The sequence below is a fragment of the Rhinatrema bivittatum genome, chromosome 5, assembly GCF_901001135.1.
Source record: "Rhinatrema bivittatum chromosome 5, aRhiBiv1.1, whole genome shotgun sequence".
Lineage (NCBI taxonomy): Eukaryota > Metazoa > Chordata > Amphibia > Gymnophiona > Rhinatrematidae > Rhinatrema > Rhinatrema bivittatum.
Genome location: NC_042619.1, coordinates 309,671,115 through 309,684,892, shown reverse-complemented (window position 1 = coordinate 309,684,892; position 13,778 = coordinate 309,671,115). Strand labels below are relative to the sequence as shown.

General features: G+C 44.0%; 1 protein-coding gene across 1 annotated transcript in view; it reads right to left on the bottom strand.

Annotated features, from left to right (window-relative positions):
• The window catches only part of FER1L5 (fer-1 like family member 5), a 495,517-nt gene that overhangs the window by 81,526 nt on the left and 400,213 nt on the right, over positions 1-13,778 (bottom strand). The window contains exons 51-52 of the mRNA XM_029603280.1: positions 9,273-9,364; positions 7,954-8,124 (exon numbers count right to left, since the gene is read on the bottom strand). Coding sequence (XP_029459140.1) covers positions 7,954-8,124; positions 9,273-9,364 — 263 coding nt within the window. The remainder of the gene's footprint in view (positions 1-7,953; positions 8,125-9,272; positions 9,365-13,778) is intronic.

Here is a 13,778-nt window from a genome sequence, read left to right as displayed (position 1 = left end):
TAACATGTATTATTGAAAAATGCAGTACAAATTCCTTCGGAGAGCATATATTTCTCAGCAAATTATGTTTCACTCTAAAATATCTGATTCTGCATCCTGTGAGAAATGCCACATGGCAATTGGTACTCTGTCTCATTCCTTCTGGTCATATCCTCCTATTAAGTGATTTTGGGGTCGCATTGCAAGCTATGTTGCAGACCTCTTGGGCATTTCAATCCCCTTGTCTCTGAAGGTGTTACTATTTGACTGCATTCCTCCATTGTTGGTCCGGGGATCTGGACCTTGTTTGTTCATTAAAAAGGCGGGTGCGGGGAGGGGGGGGCTAGAACCGTGGAATAAGATGGACGCTTGAATCCAAATCCTTTCCTCTTCTCCTGTGTGACCTTTGCCAGATCAGGGAAGATCTGAACAAATTGGCCCATGAAGTTGACCCCCCCCATATTCTGAAAATAAATCCTCATAATCAAACCCATATCTTGCTCATAAATAAATGAGATTAACAAAGTGGCTCTCTCCACAATCTCTGTGGTAGATGATTCCAGCAGATCAGTTAAGTTCCCCAGATCTAGTTGGTTGTGTTTCATATTATCTCTTGAGCGAGAAAAAGGCAAAAAATAAACCTTATTAAAGGATGTTATATTATCCAAGGAAATTTGTAGAGTCTCGCTCAAATATCTACTAAGAGTAACTCTTGGTAGTTTACCTACTATCCTGGGAAAATGTAATAATCTTAAATTAAGTCATCTTAAACGATTTTCCATCAACTCTGTTTTCCTGTTGAGAGCAGTTCAATCTCAACTGAACTTTTTGCATGTCTTTAAGCTGGTTTTCAATCATTTGTATCTTTGGAGACTTTAGCATAGGAGGGCTCAATGAAAGCTCCCCAAGTGAGACAGAGGCTTCCTTGCTAGGCTCATCAATGGGGAATGGCTTCTCCTGTTTCAAGTAAAGTAGAGCACATTCAGAGATGGTCCGTTGTCCCACAGGGAGGGAGGGTATTGAGGGAAAGACCCTCACTTTCCCTTTTCGCTTAGGAGGCATAATTCAAAATCAACCAACAACCGAAGTAGAAACTTTAGCAGGAGCTTCCGAAATGCGCTGCTAACAAGGGGCCATTTTAATCCATCTTAGGGAAGGCAGTTTTTTGAAAAAGAAATATCCCAGGTGGAAATCATGCAGGTGATAAAAGAGCTTAAAACAAATAAAGCCCCGGGGCTTGATTGATTTACAGTCCACTTTTACAAGACGTTTGTTAATCATTTGGCCCCCCATCTAACTGAGATGTTTAATGATCTTCACCAGGGAACCCCTCTATTCCCAGGGTGTAATGTCGCTGGGATCACCATATTGGCAAAGCCTGGCCGAGACCTTTTGAAGTGCAGTTCTTACAGACCCATATCATTGATCAACATTGACTTGAAAATTCTGGCCAAAATATTAGCCAATCGATTGAATAGCGTACTGACAAAATTGATACACCCCAATCAGGCAGGCTTCATTCCAGGTAGAAAGGCAGCAGACAATGTATGAAAGATATTAGATCTCCTTTGGTGGGCAAAACAGCAACAGATCCCTGTGGTGCTGCTCTCCATGGATGCAGAGAAAGCCTTCGAAATGGTCGATTGGCCCTACTTGTTTAGAACCCTAGAAAGAATGAATTTTGGCCCTCTGTTTTTGAATTGGCTACACAATCTATACGAGTCCCCAAAGGCAAGTGTTAAAATTAATGGCGTCTATTCAGACCCTTTCCCAATTCAGAGAGAGACCAGGCAGGGGTGCCCATTATCCCTGTTGTTGTTTGCACTTTTCTTAGAGCCCTTAGCCATTAAGATTATAAGCCAGACCTCAGTCACAGGCTTAGAGGTCGGGGGAACTGATTACAAGATGTCACTTTTCGCTGATGACATCCTGTTTACCCTGTCTCAGATACAAAAATCCTTGGCTGGAGTTGTGGAGATGCTAACCGAATTTATTTCTGTATCCTGATTCCACCTTAACCTTGATAAGTCTGAGGCCCTAAATATATCGGTCCCGCCAGATCAATTAGCACCTTTCAAACAGCGGTATCCATTTAAATGGGCTGCCCAGAAAATAAAGTATTTGGGCATTCTAATCTGAATCACTTAGAAGACCTCTTTAGCTTGAATTATACCCCCTTTGTTATCCAAGGTCTTCAGGGATCTGGATAATTGGGCTAAATTCTCATTAGCATGGACAGGAAGAATAGCTTCTATAAAAATGAATATCCTTCCAATATTTAATTACCTTTTTCAATCTTTGCTGATACATATACCCACTAGGGATGTGAATCGTGTCCTCGATCGTCTTAACGATCGATTTCGGCTGGGAGGGGGAGGGAATCGTATTGTTGCCGTTTGGGGGGGTAAAATATCGTGAAAAATCGTGAAAAATCAAAAAAACGTAAAATCGCAAAACCGGCACATTAAAACCCCCTAAAACCCACCCCCGACCCTTTAAATTAAATCCCCCACCCTCCCGAACCCCCCCCAAATGACTTAAATAACCTGCGGGTCCAGCGGCGGTCCGGAACGGCAGCGGTCCGGAACGGGCTCCTGCTACTGAATCTTGTTGTCTTCAGCCGGCGCCATTTTCCAAAATGGCGCCGAAAAATGGCGGCGGCCATAGACGAACACGATTGGACGGCAGGAGGTCCTTCCGGACCCCCGCTGGACTTTTGGCAAGTCTTGTGGGGGTCAGGAGGCCCCCCCCAAGCTGGCCAAAAGTTCCTGGAGGTCCAGCGGGGGTCAGGGAGCGATTTCCCGCCGCGAATCGTTTTCGTACGGAAAATGGCGCCGGCAGGAGATCGACTGCAGGAGGTCGTTCAGCGAGGCGCCGGAACCCTCGCTGAACGACCTCCTGCAGTCGATCTCCTGCCGGCGCCATTTTCCGTACGAAAACGATTCGCGGCGGGAAATCGCTCCCTGACCCCCGCTGGACCTCCAGGAACTTTTGGCCAGCTTGGGGGGGGCCTCCTGACCCCCACAAGACTTGCCAAAAGTCCAGCGGGGGTCCGGAAGGACCTCCTGCCGTCCAATCGTGTTCGTCTATGGCCGCCGCCATTTTTCGGCGCCATTTTGGAAAATGGCGCCGGCTGAAGACAACAAGATTCAGTAGCAGGAGCCCGTTCCGGACCGCTGCCGTTCCGGACCGCCGCTGGACCCGCAGGTTATTTAAGTCATTGGGGGGGGGGGTTCGGGAGGGTGGGAGATTTAATTTAAAGGGTCGGGGGTGGGTTTTAGGGGGTTTTAGTGTGCCGGCTCACGATTCTAACGATTTATAACGATAAATCGTTAGAATCTCTATTGTATTGTGTTCCATAACGGTTTAAGACGATATTAAAATTATCGGACGATAATTTTAATCGTCCTAAAACGATTCACATCCCTAATACCCACTGCTATCTTGAAATGCTGGCAGAAACGGCTTTTTGCATTCATTTGGAAAAGGAAGTCGCCTAGGGTAGTGAGCAGTGTTATGTATAGACACAAATTGAGGGGTGGGCTGGGAGTATCCCATCCGAGATGGTACTTTGCTGCTGTTCAGCTAAGTGCCATCCTCACTTGGAACAAACAGGGAGAACAATAAAGCTGGGTTACTTTAGAGCAAGCGATTTCAGGAGCTATGTCAATCCGGGCCCTCCCTTGGCAGCCCCGAGAGACATGGATGGTGCGGGTTGACCTCCCCCCAACCACTCAAACCACCCTCCGCACTTGGAAGCAATGGCAACATATTTTGGTGGGTAAAAGGAGGTATTTTTTCAGCACGTTGCTGTTCCGTAACACCAAGTTTATTCCGGGATGGCACTCGCCCCTTTTTGAGGAATGGAAAACCAAAGGGATAATATCATTTGGGAAAGTGTGGAGGCCAAGAGGGCTTTTAACACTAGAATATACAAGAGAAACACATCGGTTGAGGACCAATGCCACATTCCCCTATCTACAATTATGCCATTTTGTTCGGCAGGAAGGTATTGGAAGGGATCTAGCCTTGGGGAAATCTCAATTTGAATGTTGATGTGAGCAGGCTGTCTGGTTCAAAGGGGGACTTTCTAAGATTTATAGTCTCCTCCAGAAAGACCCCGGCCAGAAACCAGCTTTCATTTCAGCTTGGGAACCGGACTTGGGCAGAATATTGACAGAGGAGGAATGGGATCAGATATTTGCCTATTCTAAACGACATTCGATATCAGCGCTACCATCAGAAAATAGCTATAAGGTATTACTCCGATAGCACTTCACTCCCTCTAGGCTTCACAAGGCCTGCCTTCGCAGAGATTACTTATGTTGGAAGGGTTGTGGCCAAAAGGGGTCATATATTCATATGTGGTGGGAATGCACCAGCGTTAGGCGATTAAGGAATGAGGTATCTCTTCTTATCCAGCAAGTCCTCCATCTCCCTATACAGATAACTCCTGAAAGGGCATTACTGAATGCACCAGTTGACTGCTCAGGGAGCGAGGGGGTATTGGTGAATCAAGTTATTCTGGGTACCAGATGTGTAATAGCAGCTACTTGGAAAATGCCTACAGTGCCCCCACTTACTGCAGTCCTCTTGAAGCTGGATAAGATGTGCGAGTTATATAAACTGACAACCTGCAAACACCATACGCTTCCTAGGTTTTCGCAGGTGTGGAACCCCTATTTACAATGGACGGTTGCATCTTAAAATCAGACATGTAAGACCGAATGTTGCCACTGACTATATGGTCCCCAGCATAGAGTGGTCCGGATAGAGGAACATATTATGTAATTTTATGTAATTTTTGTATTGCCCATAACGTTAGTTGCCAAAAATGAAGCAACCATGGTCATTAGACTGTTTCTGAATGTGTAGAGTTTATTTTCATGAATACAAGTTGTGAAGTTACCATGCTGACAGTTGTTTCAATAAAATACCAGTTACACAAAAAAAAAAGGCAAGTGCAGTTGGGAAACGATTGATTCTCCTCTACTGGAAAGGGCATGAGGTCCCCTCCTTTTGGGCATGGTGCAACATTTTATACTGCATGATGCAGATGGACAATATGGCATAATGGACTTCTCCTCTTCAAAGGCGGAAATTTCTGTCGATCTGGGAAGGCTATATACAAGCACTACCACATTGCTCAAGGAGTTTAATTTTGAATGACTAATTTCATACTGATATTTGAATTTGGCTTCTCCGTTAATCACTGACACAGTACTGATTTTGGTTTATTGCTGCAGGGGAGGGGAGGAATGGGTGGAGCAGAGGGAATGATAAGGGCCTCTGATCTTTATTTGAATTGTCATACTTCTCTGTCTTACTTGTGGATGCATCAGTACCCATGCATCCCAAGTCCTGTTTGTTTTCATGTCAATAAAAATTCGAAACTGATCTCGGCACTAGAGAAATCTTCCTCCAAAATGCCATTCTCTTGAAATTGAAACAAAAACATGCAGATGGAGATTACTACAGACCTACAGTCCTCATAGATGGTGGTTTCTGGCACCAACCTGAACCGCATGTTACAGGGCCATGACTGATTCTCCAGGTCTTTGAGCTTATCAGCGATCTGTTCCTGTTCAGACTGCATCACCTTCTGTTGCTCAGTAAGATGGCGTATGGAGTCAGTGTGGCCTTCTACACGAGTATCCAAAGCATATACGTGGTAACCCAAGGCGGCCATATCCTCTCTCAAATCGGCCATCATCACCATCAGCTCCTGTTTATGGTCAGTGGCAGGCAGAATTCAGTCACAGTTGAGGATCAAGTCGAAGTCAAAACCAAAGGTCCGTTCACGGGAACACAGGATGGAGAGGCAGGCAGGGAGGCAAGAAACAGCACAGGCGGGCAGAGGAAGACACTGAAAACTGAAGGCTTGAAGACAAGGAACTGAAGACTGACCACAAGGAGACGATGAAGAACTGAAGGCTGACCACAGAATAAAAAGACAAGGAACTCAGGAATACAGATCAACACTTACAAGACAAGGAACAGGATCGCAGGATCAAAACCAGGAGTGCAGGAACAAAGACCAGGAACTCAGGAACAATGACCAATACCATGCAGAGGCAACTAGCACTACCAGGAGCTAGTCAACCTATTGCCAAGGCAAGGAGAGTCAGCTGAAGTGGCATTGAATCAGCCCGGACTTGTGACCTCATCAGAAAGGGTCTTGGGGCTTTTTCAGATGTGGTCCCTTTATCTTTAGACAAGGGACACACACGCATGCCTAAGGAGGATGTGCCCCATCAGGAACTGGCGGCAGCATCTCAGCCATGAATCCTGGCGGCATACTGCTGTGTCAAGTGATGGCGTCCCAGCCACTGATGTCATCATGATGCATCAGGGAGCCCTCACTGCGCCAGGACTGGGGTAGATGTGAGAGTGGTGGTCTGCGGGAATAGCCCGCAGACTGTCAAGCTTAACAGTTATTATCTTTTATTTTGGTTGAATTCAAGTGCTAACCTGTTGAATTGTAATGGAAATGTGAGAGTGGTTGTGTGGGATACGCATGGGGTGATTATCTTTTTGTAAACTGCCTTGAACAAGAGTTTCCCCTAGAAAAGAGGTCTATAAATTGTAAATTAAATTAAAAGGCTCTCTATGTTTTCTACTGATATCTTTACCTCCTTATGATTTCCCAAATGTTATCCTGTTACACCTATTGCAACTTACTTTATTGTCACCCCGATACATTATCTAATTTGCCTATATCAGAAATGCCTACAAACACTGCTGTAAATCTAAACTTGTTGTAATTCGCTTTGAGCTTGATAGTTGGAACAGCACATAATAAACAAACAATGGTGGTGGCTCTTGTCTTATGGAACAAATTGCCAATGGAAGTCAGACAGGAAAGGAAGCACCTGTCATCTGGGGAAAGGAAAAAAGTTGAATATATATCATGGGTAGTGGTTAGGGTCATAAGAAGATGGTAGGAGGGTTGGATATATCACGGGTGGTATGTAGGGTAATAAGAAAATGGTAGGAGGGTTATATATATCACGGGTGGTGCTTAGGGTCATAAGAAAATGGTAGGAGGGTTAGATATATCACGGGTAGTGCTTAGGGTCATAAGAAAATGGTAGGAGGGCTGGATACATCATGGGTAGTCTTAGGGTCATAAGAAAATGGTAGGAGGGCTGGATACATTATGGGTAGTCTTAGGGTCATAAGAAAATGGTAGGAGGGTTAGATATATCACGGGTAGTGCTTAGGGTCATAAGAAGATGGTAGGAGGGTTGGATATATCAGGGTAGTGCTTAGGGTCATATGAAGATGGTAGGAGGGTTGGATATATCAGGGTAGTGCTTAAGGTCATAAGAAGATGGTAGGAGGGATGGATATATCACGGGAAATGCTTGGGATCTAAGAAGATGATAGGAGGGGTGGTGTGCGGGATGCCTTGAAATTAGGGAGAGTGAGTAAGGTTGGTTTGATGTTTGTGTATGTTTTATATTTATTATATTTTAAGGAAATTGTATTGTATTATTTTGGTGTACCACTTTGGGCAGTCCTATAATTGGGCTGGGAAGGAGGTTTTATAAAAACATTGAAATAAATAAGTGATGACAGGAAGACAAGAAACAGTACCTAGTACTCTCAATTCAAGCTTCCCTACAAGATAAGGACAGAAGACAGGTAGCTGAGAATAGCGAGAGAAGATCTGGAAAGTTACAGAAAATTTCTGTAGCCTTATCTACTGTGACAGCTTGCATCATTTTTGCACTGGGATGGGCAGAGTCAGAGGGATAAGAACGGTACTCAGAAGAGAGAAGCTGAAGATGAGATGAATCTGTAGCTAGAAGGGTCAGAAGGATGAGAATTGATAGGCTTTGCTATCCTTTGAAGGCCACAAATCCAAGAGGGGCATACAGTACAAAAAAAATAGGTCCCTTATCTTGGCTTCCACCTCTAGCTGAGAGAATTTACAGTATTCTGCTCCATAGACCCTCCTCGGTCACTCACATGCAATAAGTCTGGGGCAGTCCACAGTTGGCTCCAAACTGTGACAAGAGACGATTCTCTAGATCTATCACAGTCTCTCCAATCTTCTCATCAGGTGACAGGAGGTCAAAATCATACAGAGAAACCTTCAAGTCCTTCTCCTGAGGGATGATGCAGCTCATCTCAAACATCCTAGATACAGAAACCAAGCAAGGCAGCAGTCATTGCAACAGACCATACATTTGTCTTAACATCCTGGAGAAAGAGGACGAGGCAGCAGTCAACACTAGCTTAAGTGTCACACTGTCCACCCCCATCTCAAACATGCAGGAGATAGAAAGGAAGAGGCAGCAGTTACAATAATATACAGTATCATATACAACTACTCCATCTGGAACACTCAGCAGTAAACACACCAAACATTGTTGCACTATCCACACCCTCAAACAAAAAGAAAGGGGGAAGCACCAGTCATTGCGCTGTACGGCATGCCACTATTTGGCTTCCTCCCTCCCCATCTCAATCATCTTGGGTAGAGAGAGAGCAGGAGAAGCAGAGGTCACTACAACATATAGAACTAGCACTATCTCAAATATTCTAGGAGGGAGAGGGAAGCATTAGCCATCACTACATCATGCAATGTCCTGCTATCTATCCTCTCTCCCACATACCTCCATAACTCCAAGCATCTTGGGGAGAGAGAGAGAGAGAAGGGCAGCAGTCATCGCATCATACAGCATTCCATTATCCATCCACTTCTGAACCTCAGTCATCCTGGATAGGTTTGATGAAATAGGTATCTCTGTGCCTGATGAGATATCTTATTTTGCAATGAGACTTTCTTGTTTCCCCAGTAAGACCTCCTTTCCCTTGCAATCCTTGAACTGATAGGTGGATAACAGCTTTACTCCTGCAGTGCTCTGCAGTTTCTGGTAGCCAGGACTAAAGAGTTTAACTTGCTGGATACCCCAAAGTGAGGCTTGGAATGCATATGCCCCGGTCTCCACAAAAGATGTAACGTTGTAACAATCTTTATAGTCACTGGTCGGGAAGTCAGCAGCTTGCGTTATCATTGGTTGTTCAGCACCAGATCCAGAGTGACCTAGGTGAGAATTGCAGTGGGTAGGAGGTTGCCAGTGTAGGGGCACGTGCACAGACAGGTGGGCCGGAGCAGTGCTTGCTAGGAGCCTCTGATTGTCCTCAGAGTTAACAAGGAGTGGGTTTTAGGGGCAGCACTAAGGCATTACATGACAGTTGGTGACACACAAAGCTCCAGAAGACAGTGATCCTGAGATTCACATGTACTTCCTCCCAAGAATATTTCTAGTCATGTGACTTACATGCCAAAGACAGGGTCCAGAGTAACAGGCTGGTAATGCTCCCTATCATCTATCACATTCTTCCCTACTGCAACGCGGACATATGGATCACACTGAAAGAGATAGTAAGGATGGAAACAAACATTTAATTAATAGAGTAAGGATGGAAACAAATATTTAATTAATAGAGATACATTAAAAATTATGACACATGAAAGCTTGAACCAAGATGCAATCAATATCCTATACAACAGTTTAAGCTCCTGTTTTCTTTATTACTTTTCTTCTTGTGCATTTCCATATGCATGTGTAGCCATTTCCCCGTTTTGGCACTTTATCCTAGACTAGGGGTGATATGGGTCCGGGTTCAGATCTGGGCGGGGAGGAAGATTTCTCTTCCAGGGCCCCTAGTGTTGTCTATCACCACCTCTGTGACAATTTCACAATTAAATCAAAATTCTCCAGAAGGTGCCAAATAGTGAAGAACAATAGCTGGGAAGTCAAAATCAGAACAATAAGGAGAAACCCAGAGGAACAAAGGGATCCCTCCATCCCCTAGTAGGGCAAAAAGGGCTGAACTGGTAAAAAAAAAAAACAAAACCCCAAAACACTCTTGCTTCTGTATTAGGTGTTCAAATGAAATAGTCTTTATTGTAACTTAAAAAGGATGACCCAGGCCACAATACCAAAAATCAAAAACAGCATAAAAATATGATGGCAATGAATATTATTCTCAATTTGTCCATCTTAGGTGTTAGTTCTCTTCTCACTTCCCTTGCACCATTATCCATGTAGAAAAAATTCTCACCCTGTAATGTTGGAGAACTGGAACGGGGTTCCAGCATAAAATCAGTCAAAAAGTGGAAGAAAATTCCCAGATAAAAAACTACGAGGTAATAGTCCCCAAGTACAACAGCATCCAAAACTGTACTTTGGTCAAATTCTTAAACTTCTTTCTCAACTGGGAAAATTCTCAATAGGGGTTACTTGAGTCCTTATCTCAAAAATAGCTCAATTTCTTCTTATCCTTGCTTCTTCAGGTTGCTCAGGAAACAAGATTTTTGCCCCAGTCTTTTGGGATACTGGGGGTACACCTTTCCCTTCAGATTGGTCAAGTTCAACATCCAAAAATCATATTCATAAATCCATCAAGGTCCAAATATGGAAAGTGATGAGCTGAGGCTCACCCAAAAAGTATTAGTCAATCTTCTCCTGAGACCCTGTGAAGAATCTCAAATACCACTATTCTTCCTCAAAATCCTGGGTGGATTCAAACTTCTCAACAGTGACTGAAATCCTGAAGGGATTTCTTTCCCCTAAGCTGAAATCCTGGGGGAATCGTCAACTGCTTTCCTCACCAACTCTTCAGCTTCTCCTTCCCCCTTGCTTTGATATCCTTGAAGAATCTCTAGCAGTGACTCCTATCTCTTCCTCTGTCGCCTTCACCACTAAAGCATTGAGCAGGCTTCAGGGGATTATATACCCTAGATGCCATACCCCCAAAAAGGTGGGGTTATAGCAATGGGAGGAATTCTAAAATACAACACCCCTCCTTCTATCCCTAGTTAGAAAATCTTTGGGGAATATTAGTGACTGGCGAAGCATGGTCACACACGATCTATTACATCTTCTATTATCACAGAGGTTTGCTTTAGTAGCTCAGAATCATCACATTCAAAGAATGTTTCTGGAGTGGATATGTTCCCAATATCCTCCTTAATAAAGACTGAGACAAAGAATTCATTCAGGTTTTTCTGTTAATTCCTTGACCTTCTTGAGTACTTTTACTCCTCAGTCATTTAGAGGTCCATATTCAAAAGCCATTTAGATGGATAATGCAACAGTTATCTATCTAAATGGTTTACCCAGCTATATTCCGCCCTTATCTGGCTAAATTCTAGTCAGCTAATAAGTTAGGAGGCTAGAATTTAGCCAGATAAGGGTGGTCCAGGGGCGTAACTGGAAGGAGCTGAGTTAGCTGGCTAAATTAACTGGCTAATTCCGATATTCAGATTTAGCCGGATGACTTAGCTGGCTAAGTCTGGTTGAGTCAAAGAGCTCTCCTAAAGTTAGCCAGCTAATTAAATAACGGGCCGATACAGTAAAGTCCGCAGGCGAGCGGGCGAACACCCGCTCTCCCAGCACGCACACAGGCCATTCTCCTGTGCGCATGATTCTGTATTCAAATTAGGTCTGGCGGTAAAAATAGGTAAAAAGAGGCGCTAGGGACACTAGCGCGTCCCTAGCACCTCTTTTTGGACAGGAGCGGCGGCTGTCAGCGGGTTTCACAGTCAACACTCAATTTTGCCGGCATCGGTTCTCAAACCCGCTGACAGCCACGGGTTCGGAAACCAGAGTCCGGCGAAATTGAGCGTCCGGTTTTCAACCCGCGAGCCGCGGGCTGACTTCAATTTTTTTTTTTTTTTTTACTTTTTGTAACTTTCGGGACCTCCGACTTAATATCGCCATGATATTAAGTCGGAGGGTGCACAGAAAAGCAGTTTTTAATGCTTTTCTGTGCACTTTCCCGGTGCCCGGAGAAATTAGCGCCTACCCAAAGGTAGGCGCTAATTTCTGAAAGTAAAATGTGTGGCTTGGCTGCACATTTTCCTTTCTGAATCGCGTGGGAATACCTAATAGGGCCATCAACATGCATTTGCATGTTGAGGGCGCAATTAGGTTCGGGGGGGTTGGACGCGCGTTTTCGACCCCTTACTGAATAAGGGGTAATGCTAGCACATCGAAAACGCACGTCCAATTGCGGGTTAACAGTGCGTTCCGCTGGAGCGCACTGTACTGTATCGGCCGTAAGATAGCTGGCTATATTCACTAGTGTGGCTGCACTATTGAATATGCCTGCAAAGTTAGCCGGACAAGTTTATCTGGCTAACTTTGTATCCAGACTGTGTCTAAATATGGACCTCCTAATATCCAACTGATTCCCTCATAGACTTTATGCTTTGAATGTATTCAAAAACATTTTTTAATTTAATTTTTTATATTTTTGCCTCTATGGCAACTTTCTTCTCAAATTGTTTCTTGGATTGTCTTACTACTGTTTTTTCATGTAACTTATCAATACTTAAGCTCTTGTCTATTTTCTTCATTTGGGTCCACTTTATGTTTTTTGAAAGATGTCCTTTTGCCTTTTTCACTTCACCATTAAAACCTGCTGGCAGTCTTTTGGTCTTCCTTCAGTCTTTTTTAATGCATGGAATACATGTTATCTGGGCTTCCAAGATGGTGTTTTTAAACAATGTCCGTTCGTCATACAAACATAATCTTTGCAACTATTCCTTTTATTTTTACCTTTTGTCACTAATTTCCTCATTTATCATAGTCTCCCTTTTCAAAGTTATATATTACTACAGTAGTTTTAGTTAATGATCTTCCTCCATTGATTATGTTAAATTTGATTGCCTTTTAATCACTATAGCTAAGTAAACCCACCATATAAACCTCTTACACCAGGCTGTGAGCTCTACTGATGACTAGATCTAAAGTAACTCTCCCTCTTGTTGGTTCTAAGACCAGCTGCTCCAGGAACAATCATTTACGGCATCAAGAAACTTAATTTCTCTAGAAAATCCCAAGGAGACATTTATACAATCAATACTGGGGTAACTGATATCTTCCATTATTATTGTGCTGCCAAATTTATTTGCTTTTCTAATTTCTACTGGCATTTCACAGTTTATATCTTCATCTTGGCCAGGTGGATGGTAGTATATACTCATTGCTATTCTCTTGCCTGTCACATATAGAATTTCTATCCATAATTATCCCACAGTGCCTTTTACTTCCTGCAGGACTTTTATCCTATTTGACTCTAGTCCATCCTTTACATACCCCACCACTAATTCGATCTGCCCTGTCACATCAATATAATTTGTACCTTGCTATCAGTGTCCCATTGGCTATCCTCCTTACATCATGTCTTGCGATACCTTTCAAATCTACATCTTTGAACAATGCCATGCATTCTAACTCTCCAGTCTTACTAATCAGACTTCTTGCATTTGCATACAGATATTTAAAGGAAAATTGGTTCTTACCTGCTAATTTTCGTTGCTGTAGTACAACAGATTGGCCCAGACTACTGGGTTTTGCCTCTCCTCCAGCAGATGGAGTCAGAGAAAGTTTTACTGCCTCTGCCAGAAGACAAGGTGCCATCTGCAGTCCCTCAGTATTAATCTGTATCCAAGCCAGAAATATAAAGAAGAATTAACTATTCTTACTCCCCTAAAAAGAGCAGGGGGAAGAGGATAACCATAAAACAGGCAACAACAATATGCTGTTACGCCCCTGCCTATGGCTGCTCCGCAGACAGGGCCTTACCTCCATCTCGCGGCCCGGACTGCCACCGAGCCGCGCTGCCCTTCTCTTTGCAGCTGTGTGAACCACCAGCTGTCTCTCCTCCCTCCTGCACGGCCGGAGCCGTGCTGCCGATGCCTCATCGAGGGAACTCTCCTCGCTGGGGAATTCCCCTCTCTTTGCGGCAGGGGAACGCAGCCGCCAGAGTGTTTC